This window comes from Trichechus manatus, unplaced genomic scaffold (genome assembly GCF_000243295.1).
Source record: "Trichechus manatus latirostris isolate Lorelei unplaced genomic scaffold, TriManLat1.0 scaffold00027, whole genome shotgun sequence".
Taxonomy (NCBI): Eukaryota; Metazoa; Chordata; class Mammalia; order Sirenia; family Trichechidae; genus Trichechus; species Trichechus manatus.
The window spans coordinates 23,124,478-23,143,420 of record NW_004443963.1 but is presented as its reverse complement, the minus strand read 5'-3'; the positions used below and the strand labels follow the sequence as shown (position 1 = coordinate 23,143,420).

General features: G+C 53.0%; 1 protein-coding gene across 1 annotated transcript; it reads right to left on the bottom strand.

Moving 5' to 3' along the window:
- Window positions 1-4,545: 4,545 nt before the first annotated feature.
- SP7 (Sp7 transcription factor) lies at window positions 4,546-10,899 on the bottom strand. Its single transcript, XM_004373975.2, is given in 2 exon segments — window positions 4,546-5,907; window positions 10,879-10,899. Coding segments are annotated over 2 exon segments (1,296 nt in total). The 3' UTR covers window positions 4,546-4,632.
- Between the last annotated feature and the right edge of the window lie 8,044 nt (window positions 10,900-18,943).

The window sequence follows — 18,943 nt, the reverse complement described above, 5'->3', positions numbered from 1 at the left end:
AAAAGTGAGATTGGTTTTATTCTAACTCCAAAGATGGAGCTAGAACTAGAGTCTAATGCAGAAACAGGGCTCCTCTTCCTACAGCTGTGTGACTTTGGAAACATCTTTGATTTCTTTGAGCCTCAGTTTCATTGTTTGCAAAGTATCCTAATTATTTCACATAAAAAATAATGAAAGTGAAACATTGTAAAGTGCTAAACAGAAATCAGAGATTATTAGCATAGCTCTGCCATTAACTAGGTGACCTTGGGCATTGGTTCATTAATTTAACAAATGTTAATGAACGATTTGAAGGGCCTTGCTCTGGGGACACAGAAATGTATAAGGTATCGTACCTACTCCCAAGAGCTAGAGGTATTCTAGTTTCAGCATTCCTGGATTCTGTGTCTACCCCTCCTTTCTGCCTGAAAAGTTCCCCCCAAGAGAGTCATTCCTGGGTCAGAAGCAAAGGTTTCCAGGAGGCCCCTCTGAAAGTGCACTTCACCTGAGAGAAGGCCCAGTGAATTACCTCTAATGTAGTACTTCTCAAATATTAATGAACGTATGAATCACCTGGATATTTTTTAAATGAAGATTCTGGGGTAAAGTTCAGAGTCTGCATTTCCAAAAAGTTCCCATGTGACACAGCACAGACTACACTTTTGAGTAGCAAGGCTCCAACCATTTCCCATTTAAAAACAAAAAACAAAACCCGTTGCCCTCGAGGCGGTTCCAAACTCATAGTGACCCTATAGGACAGAGTAGAACTCCCCCACAGAGCTTCCAGGGAGGGGCTGGTGGATTGAAACTGCCAAACCTTTTGGTTAGCAGGCCAAGTGCTTAACCAAGCTGCTACCAGGGCTTCCCATTTCCCCTTGAAAAACCCCGTTGCCTTCGAGTTGATTCCGACTCATAGCGACTCTATAGGACAGAGCATAACTGCCCCATAGAGTTCCCAAGGAGCACCAGGTGCATTCGAACTGCCAACCTTTTGGTTAGCAGCCGTAGCTCTTAATCACTACGCCACCAGTGTTTCCCCATTTCCCATTAGCCCCATATAATTTGCCAAACTAGTTCACTGTCACCTGGAAGTTACAGAAAGTTTGAAGGCCATGGAGGGGGTAGTTTCGGGAACCTGCCCGGGAAAGCTCTAATTGAGAAGGGTGTATGAGCAGGTTTGAAGGAAAGAAGGGCCTCAAAGATTCTTACAGATTGGTGGAGAGCCCTGAGGACCCAGTGACAAAGTTCTTGTTTGTACCTTAATCATGGCACCATCCAACCCCGGATATCCCAAGAAATAAATCACTCCCGCCTGCAACTTTCACCACCATTCGATGAAGCCTCGATTCTCAACCCTAAGAGGTTATGTTATAATTATTGTTTAGGTGCCTCTCACCCTGTAATGTGAACTGGAAAGGCGGGAAAGAGATGTGCATTCACACCCACCCCACACCCACCCGGGCGTGGCACGGGGCCTGCCCTCCTCTCCCCTTTACTGTTATTTAACGTTTGTTGAATGGTTTTTGCAAGTGGGCCCAGAGCGCAGTTCAGGCCTAGCGCGCTCCTGACTAACTTCACCAGGGGGCGCAGCAGCCCCGGCGACACAGCGAGTGTGATCCACAGCTGCCGGGGCTCAGGGCGCTTTGCGGGCGGTCTCCACCGAGGCCACTCCCTACGACCTGCGCGGGAAACCGAGACTTCTAAAAAGGGCCCCCACTTTGGAAGGCCGGAGGCATTGCCTGAGCCTGGGTGCTTGGAGCTCGGCCCGCGCCCCTTCCCTGGACCGCCGAGAGCCGGGCGCCCCGGCCCGGGGCCGGTAACCAAGCGCACATGGCCCGCCCGGCCCTGTTTGTCCTGGCAGCGCGCCGCCGCTATTTGAGGCGGTTTTTATCTCCCAGAAACCAGAAAAACCCCAAGCGGAGTCTAGGAAAGATGAAAGGGGCCGGGGAGGGGAGGACCGCAAGGCTGCGGCGGGCAGGAACTGGCACCGGACAGGCGGGGACCGGGAGGCGAAAGGGCCAGGCCCTGGGTGGGGTGGGGTGGGGTGGGGGGCTCCCAAGGAGCTCGTTTCGTGGGGTGGGGGCGGGAGCCTGGGGTTCCACTTAGGGCCATCCCTCCCAGACCGACTCCAAGGCAGCCCCCGCCCCTTATCCGTCCCAACCCCCTCTCCCCAGCCTCTCTTCCGCCACAGCCCCCAGTTCACTAAATAACTCGGAACTCTGATTTCTTCAAAGCGCCTTTGAAGCCCCGCGCCCTGCCCGAGGGCAGGAGATTTCGCACCTGGGCGGGGACGGGAGTGGCAGCGGGGTGAGGAGGGGACTAGTAGCCTGAACCTTTCTAGCTGGCCGACTCGGACTCCCCAGCCACCTCCCACCGGTTCCAGCGCCTCCAGCGCCTCTCGGGTCCCGGCAAGGTGGACCATCCGACCGAGGGCGCCGCCCGGAGTCGAGCCCAGGCCGGGGGTTGGAAGGAGGGCAGCCTGTGAGCCCCCCTCAGCCCAGCGGGGGAGCCCTGGGCGGCGGGGGCGGTACAAAGCCCTATTGTGGCTTAGGGATGGCCACCACAGAGTGGCTTTTGTTCCTCCACTAACTCCGTGGCGGGCACGACTGATTGCAGGCCCCGGGCCGGGGGCGGGTTAACGTGCCAGGCCGGGTCCGCTCGCCGGGAGCCGCACCGCAGCAGGGCTGGGACCACACGATAGTCCGCGCTCGAACCGCGGTTCCCGCGCTCGGGCCCGGGCACTGCCCTGGCCAAGATCGTTTGGTGCAATGTTTGAGAAGGGACCTAGGAAGAAAGGACTCTGTGCCTCCACCTTTTCAACTGAGCAGAGGGCATCGAACAGTCAAAAACTGAACTCAGTAGGAAGGCCTGGCAAAGTATTTTACAGAGAGCAGAAATTGCAAACGTGCACAATAGAGTGCCCACGAGGAGTCCCCAGTTGGCTAAGGAAAAAATCCTGTAGCCTACCCTTCGCACTTCCTCTTCCCCTTTTCTCACCAGTACAATATTTCAAATCAAATTTTTATTTATTAAATTTTAAAAAAAGACTCCATGAGGGCATGATCCCTTCCCTTCCACAATATGACCCTCTCCCCCAAGCTCCAGCGGCTTTAACCCTTTAACTTGGGGCCCTGAGGGAGCAGGGGTGGGAAAAGGAGGATCCAAAGTCACAGGAAAGGCATTCAAAGGCACGAAGCGGCTTTAAAAGTCTCTGGAGGTGGAGTTGGGAGCATCAGAAGTCCTAGGTAGGGGTCCTGTGGACACACCCACAAATCCACTTTGGGGACCTCTGCCCTCCTAGCTCAATAATTTCTTCTTACGGTTTTTAGGCACTAGGCCTAACACAGTGCCTTACTCACAGTAGGCACTCAATAAATGCTTGATCTATTTGAATCTGATCCCAGAGTAAGCTTTCCCCACCCATTCTTCAGGAGAGGCACCTCCAAATCAATGTTCTCCTCCTGTCAGGTGGGCTTTCCCAAGAGAGCATGTCTAAAATAGAAGCCTCAAGCTCTCTATAACCATGACAACAGGGGATTAGCCTGCTGGGGTCATGGGGTCTGAGGAGCAGTGGGAAGAACCTGCTCTGGGGTCAAGGGAGCTGGGGTACATTCCAGTCCTTCTCCCTTCCATAGGATGTGAGGTTTCACAGCTTCTGGCTGGTGTTGGGGATATTAGGGATCCCCTAAATGAGAGATACCCCCATCAACTCTTTAACATAGATCTAGCTAACTAACCCTACTAGCAGACTCCATTAAAAGAAAAACACCGTTAACTGAGACCCTGATTATAGAAATCCTATTAACAAGATCTCCACTAACACTTCGTTTATGCAGAGATGCATTTGGTTAGAATTTCCTTAGCAGAAATGGACCTCCTTCCCTCCCCAGTTCACTCTACCTGACCTGTCATCATAACTTAGATAAATAGAATTATTATTATTATTATTCATTACTCTTGGTACATAGGGGTTAAATACACAGGCCTGGGGGCAGCCTCCCTGACCCTGGGGTCACCCCATCTTTGGGATCAGATCCCCGCTGGTCTGCCCCCATCTTGGCACCCTGCTCCCTGCCAGGTCACTAACCCCAGTCCCCCTAATTCTGGTTCCTAATGAAGGGCCACCAGGGGGCAATAAATTATTATCATTATTATTGTGTTTATAGAAAGGAAGAAAGCTCTGGAGAGTGGAAAGCAGTGGAGTAAGAAGTTGGGGAGACTGGAGCCTGGAAGTTGAGGAATGGAGATAAATAAGCTTGGAGAGCAGAAGGGATGCATGTCAAGGAGTTAGTGAGATGGAGAGATAAAGAGTTGGGAGCCCAAACGGAAGGAAAATGAGGTGGTGTGGCAAGAGCAGGGGTGAGAGAAGCTGTGAGCTGGGGTGAGGGAAGAGCTTAGGAAGCAAGAGTGCAGGAACCAGGCACAAGGTGAGGGCCTGGATGAGAGTTTGCTAAAAGCCAGGATTACGGTTAAGGGAGGAGGTGAGATGAGGCAGCGTGCAGGGAGATACTCAGGCCCAGAATGGCCAGGGGAGACACTGAAGAAAACCCCAAGGGGCAGCATGCATGGGACAAAGAGGTGAGGGGCAAGCAGTGGTCGAGGAGCCAGGAGAGGCTGGCAGGACAGCTCTGAGGTGGAGAACCTCCACCCAGCTCAGATCTCCAGCAGGTTGCTCTGCTCAGGGCTGCCTCCAGGGGCTTTCTCTGGGGGTGCAGGTGAGGTGGAAGGTCTGGGGGTCTGACTGGCCTCCTCTTCCCCCGTGCTGCGGGTCTCCCCGAGCTCCTTAGGGCCATTGGGAGGGGGGCCAGGGCCTGGCTCGCCATGGGTGCGCTGGTGTTTGCTCAGGTGGTCACTTCGGGTAAAACGCTTGGAGCAGAGCAAGCAGGTGAACTTCTTCTCCCTGGTGTGAGTGCGTACATGGCGCTCCAGCTCATCTGAACGGGTGAACCTCTTGCCGCAGAAGAGCCAGTTGCAGACGAAGGGCCTCTCACCCGTGTGCCAGCGCAAGTGGGCCTTCAGGTGTGAGGCCTTGCCATACACTTTGCCACAACCGGGAATGTGGCAACTGTGGATGGGCTTCTTCCGCAGCCCTGCCGCAGCTGCCCCCAGGCGCTCTAGCTCTTGGCAGTTGGGGCAGTCACAAGAGGAGCGCCCTGCCCCACTGCCCCCATATCCACCACTGCCCCCTGTGCCTGCACCCCTCGGGGGTTTGGCTCCACCACTCCCCTCCAACTGCCCACTATTGCCCACTGCCTTGGGTTTATAGACATCTTGAGGCAGGACATGCTGGGGCCCTGGTTGTAGGAGGTGGGGAGCTGGGTATGGGGCTGGATTAAGGGGGGCAAAGTCAGATGGGTAGGTGGGCAGCTGGGGGTTCAGTGGAGGCTGAGCAGGGCCTGTGGGCAGTGTCCCTTGAAGCCCATCACCCTGGCCCTGACCACCACCTAACCAGTTGCCCCCAGGGTGCATGTCCCACCAAGGGGTGGGAGCATTGCCTGGGCCAGGTGAGATGCCTGCATGGATGCCCGTCTTGTACCAGGAGCCGTAGGGGTGTGCCATGTCCAGGGAGGTGTAGACACTGGGTAGGCAGTCAGAAGAGCTGTGCCCTTTGGGCACTAGTAGCCCAGGGTCCTGGGTGCCTGTAGGCCCAGGAAATGAGTGGGAAAAGGGAGGGTAGTCATTTGCATAGCCCGAGGTGGGCGCTGGAGGACTGCCTGCAGGTGAGAGGAGCCCATTGGTGCTTGAAAAAGGGGCTGGGTAGGCATCCGCCATGGTTTTGGGGGCTGAAAGTTCACTGCCCACAGAATATGGCTTCTTTGCTCCTACTTTGCCCAGTGTTGTTGAGTCCCGCAGAGGGCTGGAGCCACCAAATTTGCTTCACGCTGCTGTCAGCATGGCCAGGGGGCTGGAGCCATAGTGAGCTTCCTCCTGTTGGGAGAAGGGAGCACTGCTTAGAGGGAGAGGAAGAGAGGTGCAGAATGAAGGGCAAAGCTCTGGGGCTGAGCCCTAGACTCATGGAGGACAGAATAAAGAGGCCAGGGGAGAGCTGACAGTCAAAGGAATTAGAGGGGTCCGTGAGGAGCAGCTGAAGAGTCAGGATGGAGTTATGGAAGGAGAGCAAAGACCAGGTCTGCATCCCAGTCCTCCACCCCAGGAGGCATGAAGCAGAGATCATTGTGGGGTTACTAGGGGTGTGCATGGGGCATCTTAGGAACAGGAGATTATTCTTAAATAGCTATGAGAAGAGCTGGAAAAGAGGCAGCACCCAAGAGAGGTAAGAATTAGAGAACTTGACCCCTGGAAGTGGTTTTAGAGCAGAGGTCATGGGCAGGGGCTTGGAAAGGAAAGTTGATGCTCAAAAAGCAGCTTGAGGTGAAAGTATTGGGGCTGGATTTTGCCCCCATTCCAGATCTTTCTGATCTCACCCCATATTCCACTTCCTGTCTCTGCTTCAGCCCCTGATTAAGGCAGTGGCCTGGTCTCCCTGAGGTCAGTCCTCATGTCCCTGGTAAGGAATCTCTTGGCAGGAACCCTGGGTCAATGGCAGAGACACTGGGACATTGAGAGGGAACAGGGCTGCCGCCAAACCAGGACTGCGGCTGAGGCAAGAATGTCTTTCAAGCGGGCAGTGGGCACCTCCTGTTTTGTGGAGCCAGCTGGTACCCCTTTGGGAGGGTGAGAAGAGCCTGAGGCCCTCAAGCCCTTCCAAAGCTCACAGCTGGTCAACAGTCACCTCCTCCTCCATACCTCAGTGTCCCCTAACATGCAGTCCACAAAGCTGGTGTCTCTTCACTCTTCTAGCACAGTAAGAGAAAGTATGTATATGTGCAGCATGAGGTCTTTTAGAAACACACAGGTATCTTCTTAATGCGCACCTTGCTGCTGCTACCAGGGACGGGGTGGGTCAAACCATTCTAAAGATCACCACTGCTTAAGAGCTTAAGGTACCCTCCCTGGGTCAGCCTCAGGACCTCCCAGGAGGAGATGCCTTCCAGAATCCCTGGCATAAATAGGCATCCATTACTGAGAATTCCCCCCAAAAGATATGCCCCCAAAAGCTGACCTTGTGCAGTTCCCTGGTTAAAAACAAAAAATACCCATTGCCATTGAGATGATTCCGGCTCATGTTGACCCCATGTGTTACAGAGTAGAACTGAGTTCCACAGGGTTTTCTTGGCTGTGATCTTTACAGAAGCAGACTGCCTGAACTTTCTTCCACGGGCGCCTCTGGGTGAGTTCAAATCACCAATCTCTCAGTTAGTAGTCAAGCGCAAACTGTTTGCACCACCAGGGACCTTGCCTGATGCCTTCCTAGTGAGGCGAGAAAGCATCTAATAATGCGGGGTTCCCAGCCCCTACCTGGTAGCTCCTAGCATTGGGGATGTGCATGTGTGTAATTTTAATCCTAGAGGTAGGTCTGGGGTCTCAGGGTTGCTGTGAGGGGTGGGCGCACTGCTCCACAAGTGCAAACCTGCTGTCCCCCCTCCTCCAATTACCTCTCTTTGAGGTCCTGCTGGCTCCATGAGTTCCCAAATTTGAGACGCCAAAAGCCTCTTCAAAATCTGGCCACAATAAACCCCCAGGGTCCCTCCCAGTCAGAGTTTCCCTGGAGCCTCTGATCTTCCAAGCAGAGGCTGGGTTAAGGCAGGGTAGCTGGTGGGGCAGGAGTCAAATCCTAGCAGAAAGACATAGAAACATGGAGTTCGAAGGAGAGAGGCAGAGACCCAAAGATATGGAGAGCAAAGGACCCTGTGCAGGGTGACATAAGAGGCCCATAGGGATGGAGAAAAGGAGAACAGAGAGTGAAAACTGATATTAAAAGACTGAAATGGGCAGGGACCCAAAAAAGCAGAAAGGTAAAAAAGACAAAAGGGAGGAAGAGAGAGGAAAAGCAGAATAAACAAAGAAGGAGAGGTGACAGAAGAGACTGGGACAGGAAAGCCAAGGAAAACAGAGAGAATGCAAAAGGAAGGGGAGAATAGGAAGGGAAGAGGGAGGAAGCAGGCTGACTTCCTACCTAAGAGAAAATCACCGCAGTGCTAGTCCCCAGAAAACCCCCAGACCAGGCCACTCCTCCCTCCTTCTCCCCCTGACCACCCCCTCCTCCTCTGCCCAGCCCAGCCCGGCTCCGTTGGTTTCCCTGCGGTCGGTTTATTTTTAAAAACGCCGACGCCGTCCCCCCGCCCGGCCCTCACACTGTGGCCACAGGGGCCTCAGCCAAGCCCAGGGACCCCACCCAGCTGTGGGGAGCTGGGGAGAGAAGGAGGGGTGAAAGAAGGCAGCCAGCCCCAGGCCAACAGGAGACCCCAGCCCTGGGAAGGGAGGCCTGCATGACCCCTGAGGGCAGGGAAAAGGAAGCAAGGGACTAGACCCACTCTTCAGGCAGTTCTAGAGGCCAAGAGCTGGGCATGAGGCTAAGATTCGCCACTGTCTCAGTTTTCTTCTCTTGCTAATTGCTCTTACCTGAGAATTGGGCAGGGGGTCCTGGTTAAGGGTTCTGAGTGTGCTCTACCATACCTGACCAAATGTTTTATCTTTCCAGGACCCAGGAGGCCAGCCTTCCAGTTGTTTCCCCCCACCACCTCCACCCCATCATCCTTTTTTTTTTAATGCTTAAAGTACTGAAGGGGTGAGTCTCTGGAGAAAGAACAAGGTAGGAAGCTAAGAGATCCAGGTGTGAAGTAGAGGAAGGGGGTCCCCTCTTTCCAGGGAGTCTTGGTGCCCAGCCTGACCTCCCACTGGAAAGGCTCACTGTACATCTGAGGACTGATGGGCCATAGGTTCTGCGGACCCAAGGCCCCAGTTTTCATTTCTCATCTTTCTTAGCCTCCTCTCGTTTCTTACTTCTCCCAGTTTCCCAATTCTCCAGTCCCACCTAGCTCCCTACTTCTCCCTCCGCCCTGTTCCTCAGTGACTCACCCAGCTCAGGTGAGCCTCCCATCAAGCAGCAACTGCTCCCTTTTCTGAACCCCAAGTTCTTCCCACTGCCAGAGATCCTGCCCATACCAGGCAGAAGGATTCCTGCTGGTGGTAGTAGAGGTGGTTTAGGGCCCAGGTCACCAAAAGCTAGGTGAAAGAGACGGCGGCATCTCTGGCTCACAGGGAGCGAGGGGACAGGTAAGCCCAGTTTCCTTCACACACTCCTCTTGCCAAGTGCTATCCCTATCCCATATCTCTCTTGCAGGTCCCTGGGCCAGCCCATCCCCCAGGCACTAGTGCCACGCTGGCAACTCTGGCATGATGCCCACCCCTACTGGCACTGCCCCTGCCCTGGGTAGACCCAGGATTTCCATGCATCTATTCCTCTGGCTTCCTCAGGACCACAGTGTTTCAATGATGACTTGATATAAAGCTCACTGGGGAGATGGCAGTGTGGGCAATCTGCCCCCATTGCTGCTGGGAGTAGAGTACAATACCTGGAAGGCTCTGACTGGATACAGAGCAGTGACAGGGGGCATGGTACCCACCCTATTGGCTTGCATGCCATTCACTCAAACTCAGTCACAAACTCACTCTGACATTCCTATAAATACACCACTCCTCCTCGCGTAGGCTAGCAGACACTCAGCACAACTTGCACACACGCACACCTGTACTCTCAGTAAGCCAGCCACATGCAGGTGCATTGGTTTACACTCTAACGCATACACTCAGGCCAGTGAATACAGGCGTTAAAAGACTCTCACCCCCATCTCGCACACACTGTCTTCCACAGGTGAATGAGCCTGCTTCCTGTTTGGCCCATCACCCCTGGGACCTGAGCTAGGGCACTAGGAGCAGAGATGGAGGCTTTAGAGGGGTCCAAGAGTGGGAAAGTTTTAAGGCTACTGAAGGGGACTGGCATTCAGACATGGTGCTTGGCCCCAAATTCCTGCAGGGGGACCTAGAAAGCAGGACAGAGATAGAGACAGAGAAACAGTCAGTGACCCAGAAGCAGGGAGCACTCAGGACATTAAAACAGATTGGAGTTACCCAATTCCAGCAGGATGCTGCTCTCCAGGCCTCCTTCAGCTATGCACTGTGGGTCCCCCAGAAACCTTGGCAGTCAGTGATTTCTCAAGGATCCAAACCCTGAACCCCTGTGATACCCTAGTTCCCTCCATCCCCAGTGCCAGAGGCAAGGGATGCTGGGGTCCTAGCCTGGAGGGGAAGTCGTGCAGTCTGCCCTGGAGCCTCCCACTCCCAAAATAGAGCTGAGTTTGTCTTTGGCTGAAAGCTAAATATTTGTGAGCCGGGCAGGCGGCCTCAGACCCTGTCCCTCCCCCTTGTTTCCTTCTCGGGCCTGGGCTTAGTTCCCCTGGTCAGCTCCCCCACATGCACAGGACTGCCCTTCTTCCTTCTTTCATAGCCCACCTCCTCTCCTACACACACTAGCCCAGAGGCCCAGCCCCCTGCCCACATACAGACCAGACCAGAGGAGATGCTGCTAAGGCTAGGAGTCCCAGGAGATGGCACCCCCAAAGAACTATATCCATCTCCTACTCCATGCCCACCCAACCCATCCTCTCTGTCCTGTGTCTCTCCCCCAGTCTGCTACCAGCTCATCTATCTCCCACTCCTCTCTCCCCACTCCCCATCCTTTCTCCATCCCTTTTCCACTCCTCTGAGTTGGAGTGCTTGGCTGACCCTAGGGGTCCACGCCTTCTGACTTAATCCTCTCTCACCTGCCTTTGGCTGCTCTCTGATCCTTGGTCCTGCTCTCTCCTCCCCCTTCTCCTGTTCTCTGCTCCTCTTTCCTCTGCTTTCCCCTCCTCTGAACCATCTCCTCTCTCTTAGTCAGAGGGACCCCTGGAAGTGACAAGCACCACAGCTACAGTCTGTGTGAGTTGGGGGTTGGGTGGGCAGGGATGAGGCTTTAAGATTGTCGCTGGTTTCCTGTGGAGAGGAAGGGGCAGTTACCTCAAGCAGGGAGGACGCCATCCTGAGGCTGGGGAACGGGTCCCAAGGAGCCAGGCAGATGGAGACAGCCGAGCCGGAGAAAGAGGGAGAGGGGAGAGGGAGGGAGAATGGGAGAGAAGAGATCTAAAGTTAGAAGGGACTAGGGAGTGGGGGGTGGGGGGGGCTGCTCTCTGTCTGTAGGGATCCACCCTCTAATTACAGCTTTCCCAGCGGAGAAGGCTCCGGATCCAGGATCCAATGAGGAGGGCGAGAGAGGGAGGCAGAGGGTCCAAATTTCCTGCTCCATTTGCTGAGCTCCCCAAGAAGGGATCTGGGAGGGAGAGGAGAAAAAGGGGCACCCAGGGAAGGGATGGGAGACCAGAAGGGGGAATAGGAACATGGGCAAGTTGTCAGAGTTCCCTTAGGGGGTCCTGAGAGGGGAAAGGTTAAAGGAATAGTGGACCCAGGTGACCTACACACCCCCAGCACTCCCATAGGCATCTGTGGTATCATATACCTGGGGAGAGTCTGGGGCTGGGTGTCCTGGGTCTCTCCTCTCTGGAGGTCTGGCAGTGAGGGTGCAGGCAAGGGGTGGCCTGTGGGTCCCAGGAAGGATCTGCTCCTCTCCCAGGCCAGCTCCACTCCTGTTCCCACTCAGGCTCCGAGTCTAAGATCCTACTCTGACTCCAGAGTCCTTGCTGCTGCTCCGCGGCTGCTGCTGCTGCTGCTGAGGCTGCTACTGCTGAGGCTGCTGCTGCCGCTGCCGCTACCGCTGCTGAGGAAAGGAACAGGAGGGAAAAGGAACAAACCCCAAACCACTAATTAGAGATCTGGGGGGGGGGATGGGGGATTGGGGACGACACTCACACAGAGAGACTGGAACACACTGACATACACACTCATGGACAAACACAGGGATGATACACGCACACGTACACATGCACAGTACTACGCACACGGGTACAGCCACTATCATGAATGAACACAGACAAACTCACCCACAAATGAACACAGTGACAAGGCTGGAGGCACACACACACCCAAGTTGGCCACAGAGATGCTTACTTCCCCAGTCACCCACCTCTTGATGGAGAGAGCAGTATGTGTGTGTGTGTGTGTGTGTGTGTGTGTGCGCGCGCGCACACACACGCGTGCTGTGTGGGGTGGTGGCTTCTGCTGCCCAAATTCTCAGGGTTACTGAGGTAGGTTCCAGAGCAAGGCCTGAAGGGAACTGGCGGAGAGTAGGAAGGGGGCTTGGCACAGTCTAAGGGATATTCCCCAGTCTTCCTCCCAGTGCCTCAATTTCACTTCTGGGAAATAATGTCTTAGGTCTACCTCACTTTGTGGGGCAGAACCTGGATCTTTCAATTCCAAGAAAATTTAAGGCAGGCAGGAGTAAGGGTAGGCAGGGATAGAAGGTAACTGGATCAATGCATTCATGCCTCAGCCTAGCCCCTTTGGATCAACCCCCAAAAAAGAAATGCCCTAGCCTCCATCATTCCTTGCTAGTTACCATCCCTGGGTCCCTCTTGGCCACAGATCTGATCTCCATCCTTTGGTGGGTAGGTCTTTTCAGGAATGATCATGCTTTCAGGGGAAGGAGCTCCTGATTTCTTTTCTCATTGCCATACATCAGTTCCCTCCGCAGCAGGAAGAATTGAAGTTAGAGCTTAGGCAGGACTTCCCAACTTTGACTTCCCACCAAAATGGGGAGAAGAAAAGGAAGTTCAGCCAGATTGGGAGAGAGAAATCCAAAAAATCTATTAACTGAAACCTGGGCTCTGGGGTAAGTTTATGGGAGAGAAAGGGCTAGGTAGCCAAGTGGTAGAACCAGCATCTCTCCCACAGAGGAGCCCAGCCAGCTGGGGTTGTTTCACAAGTTATTCCCCGGCACACACCTCTGGCCCCCTCCCAGCCCTGCCCCTCACAGGAATGAAACCCTGTCCTTTCCCATCTCCCTTACTCCCCAACAGAGTCCCCTCACTTTCTCTTTCGACCACAACTGAGTGCCCACTTCCATGCTTCTTTTGCTCTCTTAACTCTCCAAGGAAAAAGTGGGGAGGGAGTAGAAACAGCTGGAGGTCCAGGGAGAGTTACACAGCAGTCTCAGTTTAACCGGCAGACAGAAGCATAGTTCAGGGCAGGACCCAGGAGTTCTGGATTCCAGCCCCATTTGATTTCACCCCAAGGAATCCTGTGAACCCAACTTTTGGGGAAAGGGCTAGGGAACCAGGGTGGCTGGCAGACAAAGAGAAAGAAGCAAGAGAAGAAATATAGAAAGACAGACAGACAGAGCAACTGTAACATTCCAAGACGAGAAGGTATGGAGTATAGGAAAGACAGTATAGGAAGAGTAAACAGATAATCAGAGATGTGGCTTTATAAAGCAGGAGCAGAAAAACCTAAAAAGGAAAAGAAGCAGCCCAGAGGAACAAAGATGAGGAGACAATGGCTTAGAAGGACAGGGAAAATAGCTGGAGGCATGGTCAGGTCTGGAGGAGGTGGAGGGTTAAGCAGCCTGGCAGGTGGGGGGGCGGGGATGGGGTATAAATAGCGCATAATTGTGTCCGATGATTACAAGGGCCACCCCACCCGTCTGCCCAAGAGGAAGTGCCAGTGGTGGGGTGTCCCAGTGACCTCACAGTCTCCCCCTGGTGGGGGAGAAACCTGAGCCTGAGGTGCCAGATGGACTCCTGGGGTCCCCAACTCAGAAGTTGGGAAGAATGGGAGGCTTTGAAGAAATTACTGCACCACCAGCAGAAAAATCTGAGACCAGTTAGATCAGGCAGGAAACTGAGGCAGAGGAAATAAATTTAGAATCTAGAGAAGAAATGGCAGGTGAGAGAAAGAGATGGGGCTTAAATCAGATTGGGGAAGAAAGGAGGAGAATGAAAGGGAAAAAGAGAGGGGATGAAGGGAAAGACAGAGCTGGGGGAGAGGAGACTGAGGGAGAGGGGGTCAACCTTTTCCACTCCACTGTGGGCTTAATCTGTAATCCTACCAGGGAAGGGGCAGAAGTGTTCAAATCCCAGAGTGTCAGGGAAGGGAAAGGAGGAGCAGGTCAATGTAAGTCAGGGCCCCTGATGTCAATCCCAGTAATATAGTCCCTGGGCACAGAACCCCTGCCCGAAGGTCTGTGCCAAAGCCGGGCAGAGGGTCTGCCTGAATCCCCCAGCTGCCTTCCTCAGGCTTGCTATCCTTAGGACTCCATAGGATTCTGACTTCTATACTCTTTTTCAAGAGAGTCCTGCGGCCCGGCCAAGCCCCTGGTACTCTTGGGTTCAGCCCCCCATGCCCTTCCCAGCGCTCTCAGGGGCTGGGGGCAGCAACTGGAAGCCCTGACCAAGGACCTGTTTCCACCCTCGCAGAACTTCCTCTGCCCAGCCTCCCAGGGGGTGGGGCAGCCCAGGCAGAGGCGCCATGTGGCAGGGGCGGGTTGAGGCTGCGGCTCTGGTCCTTCCAGTATAAACCCCCTAGGCATCTGGTTTCTATCCACCACCCCCCACCACCCTGGGGGCCCCTCAGCCTCCACCCATGGCCACCCAGACGCTGAGCTCCCAGAGATGGATGCCCCTGTAGGAAGGGGTGGGATGGTGCTTTTCTGATCTGCCAACCCCAGGACTGGGCTGAACCACAAGGGACCGCTCCCTTCCCTCCCTCCCCTAGGAGAATTAGGGTGGGATTTCTAGGTTACAGAGGGATGAATCTGGAATCTGCTTCAGCTCTCTCTAGTGGCTTTGGATCTTTTGGGAAAGATCAGTGGGAATGGAGAGAGCATGAAAGCTGGGGAGAGTGGAAGACCTCTATTCCCCTATTCCTCAGGAAGCTATCTCCTTCCACACTGACTACCCTCTGCTCACCCTCCTGGGCTAGACATACTCTGATACTCTTAATCCAAAGGGACTCTGAACCTTTCCCTTTGCTATTACTGTAGAAGGCTTGGCTACCTGAAGAGAATCACCAGTGAACAAGGCATAAAAAAATCCAAAAGCAGAACCCGTTGCTGTCGAGTCAAATCTAACTCATAGTGACCCTATAGGACAGTGTAGAACCGCCCCATATGGTTTCCAAGGCTGTAATCTTTACAGGCAGATGGGCACAGACCCTCAACAAGATGGGTTGACACAGTGGCTGCAAAGATGGGCTCAAGCATAAGCATCAATTGTGAGGATGGCACAGGACTGGGCAGTATTTTGTTCTGTTGTCATAGGGTTGCTATGAGTTAGAACTGACTCTATGGCACGTAACAACAGTCTTTATGGAAGCAAAGTGCCACATCTTTCTCCTATCGGGCAGTTGGTGGGTTCAAACCACCGCCGACCATTTTTGTTAGCAGCCGAGCTCTTCACCAGTGTGCTGCCAGGGCTCCTTGCACAAGGAATAAAGCTCCTGAAATACAAAGATTGTCACATACTGACTGTATATACACCTAGTAGATAACATACTTTCAGACACATACTTGCACACACACTGGGTTACATAATTCACACACACACGTATATATGTACTATGCAGGCATCCATCTTAACACACACTGATATATACATATACAGATAAGGCTTACACTAAGACACTTACCCTAACCCCCAATAATGAAAATGCACACACTAGTATATGTACATGCATACAGATTCACAGTCATCCAGAATACCCCCCATGTGGACACACGCAGACTGTCATCAATACACACATTTACAGATACGGCAAATGTCACATATATATACACAGGCCTATCATCACAACTTTACAGTTCTAGAGATCCTGAGGTCTCCTAGGGGTCATTTAGAAACCCCTCTCTCTATAAGAATCTGGGGATGAGGGTGATGTGGGGAGCACTGTCACTCCTACCAGTTGCAACCTATGACTCCTACGAGTATACGAACCTCCAGTTTACTTTTGAGGGACTCACTGATCCCTTACTCTCCACACTCACCAGAATTCTGAGACCCAGATGGACCCAGAGAACACCCTGGCCCTGGGGAACCCCAGCATCCCCACATCCACCCAGGCCCCCCCTGCTCTGCGGCCCTGCTGACTCATCTCTCCCTCTGTGGAGCTCCCCAACCACAGGGGCCTGGAAGAGAAGCTTGGAAAGTCGCGCTCATGTCCCGGGCCCCTTGTTTGGCTACTACTCCCCCACGCACCTAGGCCCAGCCCTTGCCTCCAGTGGAGACTGTAGTGACAAAGAACACAGAAGGAACAGGAAAGAAAAAGGTACCAAGAGACAGAGGAACAGAATGACAAGAAGAGAGACATAGGGGAAACCAGAGGTGGTGGGGATACAGATAAGAGACCCAGAGGGACAGCTGCTAATCTGGTAGACTTCTTCAAGAGCAAAGGGGCTGGTGACCAGGCCTCAGGGAAACTTGACCCTTAGAGGAGAGTCATGGGGGGAGATTCAGTTATGGCCTCAGAATTTGGATACTGCCTAGTGCCTTGACCCAGCATTCAGAGTCTAGGCTTAGGCAGCTTGGGGAAGAGGAAGGATTCAATTCTGGGAGGCAAAGCTGAGGATACAGTTAGGGAAGAGGGGAAGCTTTTAAGAAGCCAGCTGTCTCTGTGTACACGTATGCACATTTGCTCATACATGCATACTTCAACCTCCCTCCCTCTCTGCTAGATCTCCTTGTCCCCTCTTCCAGCATGGAGCACAAGGTATGACTCCTCATACTGGCTCTGGCTTCCCTCTTCTCTGAACCTCAGTTTCCTTAATTGACATTTGAACCCCAAGATAACACAGTACTTGCAGAGGAAGCAGATCAGAAAAAGAAGGGCTATAAGGAGGAGGAGGAAGGAGTTAGAATGCAAGGAACAAAGAGAAAAGTGGAGGGAAGGGGCCTCAAGATTGAAGGCCTGATCTTGGAACAAACGAACCCACCCTGGGGGGCGGGAGTTGTCTCATAGGTTAGCATTGAATTAAGACCCTGGTCATCCCCAGGAAATGCCCCTTTATAAAGAAGATAACCTGGAATCTGATATGTGAAATATATTACTGTTTTTAAGTAAAGAGAAACTGTAGTGATGGGGTCCTGATCATACTTTCTATCCTGAGGAATAGGGCTAGACAACCCAGGAAAGTGGTCTTTCAAAATCCTGAAGACTCCCCCCTCACCCCACCTTTCTCTGATCTACTCTGATTCTTCTTGGGAACACAGTTTTTTTGAGATGTGCAATGGACCTGAGGAACATTCTTCAATTCAACATATGCTCAGAGAGCACCTACTTTGTGGCCAGCACACAGTGCTCAGGCATACAACCATGAAAAAGCCAGACCCAGCTCTTTGCCTCACAAACGCAACTAACATTAAGAGTCATGAGCATTTTGATAAAGTACTGGATGTTATAGGAGACAAAAGAGTGCGTATAAACCAATCAAAGCTTCCTGGAAGAAGGGATGACTAAGGGAAAGAAACTGAAGGGTGAATTGGAGTTAGCCAGGTGAAGAGAGGAAAAGTGTTAAGGAAAGGGGCCTAGAAGCATGAAAGATTAACCACACTTCTGAGGTACTGAAAACTGTGTGTGGCTGAAGCACAGAGAGTGGAAGCTGATAAAGGCTAATCAGCTATGTAAGGGGTCTGGACTTGACCCAAAGAGCCACATAAGGGAATATTTGTATGTTAGAAAGATGACCCTGGCTACAGACAGAATAAGACAATATGAAGTCTTGGTAGCGCAATGGTTAAGCCATCAGCTGCTAACAAAAAGTCAGCGGTTAGAACCCACCGTGGCTCCATGGGAGAGAAGGCCTGGCAATCTGCTCCTGTAAAGGTTATAGCCTAGAAAACCCTATGGGGCAGTTCTACTCTGTCTTACAATGTTGCTGTGAGTTGGAATCGACTCAGGACACACAACACCACACACCACACACAGAATGAAATAGAGGCTTAAAGCCAAGCAGTTCTTGGTAAATTAGCCATTTACATCTGCCTGGCAGTGGAGGCTTGCAGGTTACGCTGAACAGGTTTCAGTGGAGCTTCCAGGTTAAGACGGACTAGAAAGAAAAGTTTGTCCATCTACTTCCCGTAAAGACTATTGTTGTTATTGTTAGGTGCTGTCGAGTTGATTTAGACTCTTAGGGACCCTGTGTGACGGAGTATAACTGTCCCATAGAATTTTCTTGGCTGTAGTCTTTACAGGAGCATATCAGCCAGGTCTTTCTCTCATGTAGCTGCTGAATGGGTTCAAACCGCCAACCTTTTGGTTAGCAGCCAAGCTGTTAAGCACTGTTCCACCAGGGCTCCTCTGTAAAGATTACAGCCATTGAAAACCCTATGTGCAATTTTACTCGGAAACACGTGGGGTCGCTATGAGTCTGAATTGACTCCACTCCACGGTAATAGGTTTGAGTTTTTCTTATAGCCAGGACTTGGTGACTGGATGTGAGAGGTGCGGGAGGGGGCAGAGTCAAGGATGACTTTCCTAGATATTTGTGTGCACACAGAACATGCAGGTGTTTTATGGTGTATCTATTCACATCTGAGAATGGTCCTTGACAGCCACTGGATCTCGTCAAGAAGGGTGACGGGACGTGCTATATCTGAGGACCTGGCCCCCAGCCTCCCAGGAGGGTCCCCTGTCCTGCACTTTCCCCTAAACACTCTTTTCTCACCCATTCCAGCCTCTCCCCAACCCCTTCCTCCTCTTCTCCTCCTCTATGCAGGAAGTGCCTGTAAGTTCTGAGTCTGCCGAGATTACCCTTTCCCATCCTTCCTTTTTCACTGCCCGGGTTAACGACAGTCCTTGGGACTCAGGCACTACCACTATCGCCTCCTCCCCACACACCCTCAATTCGACGCTCCCATCTCTGTCTCAAAGCACTGCTTGACAATTTCGGCGTGGAGATTTGAGGCAAGAGGAGTGGTAAAGCTAAGCCAGCATTGGGGGGTCTCAGCCCCCCCAGTTCCAGCTGTTTCGGGGATCGGTGCACCCAGACGCACAGGTCGTAAAGTTGGGGGACGCGGGGAGAGGCCGAGGGCCTCCTCAACAGTCTCTCGCAGCCTTTGCTGAGCTCAGGCCACCGGGGACTACGCCTCCTTTCAGTGCCTCAGTGTCCCCGCGGGGCGGGGAGATGCAGGGGCAGGCCGGC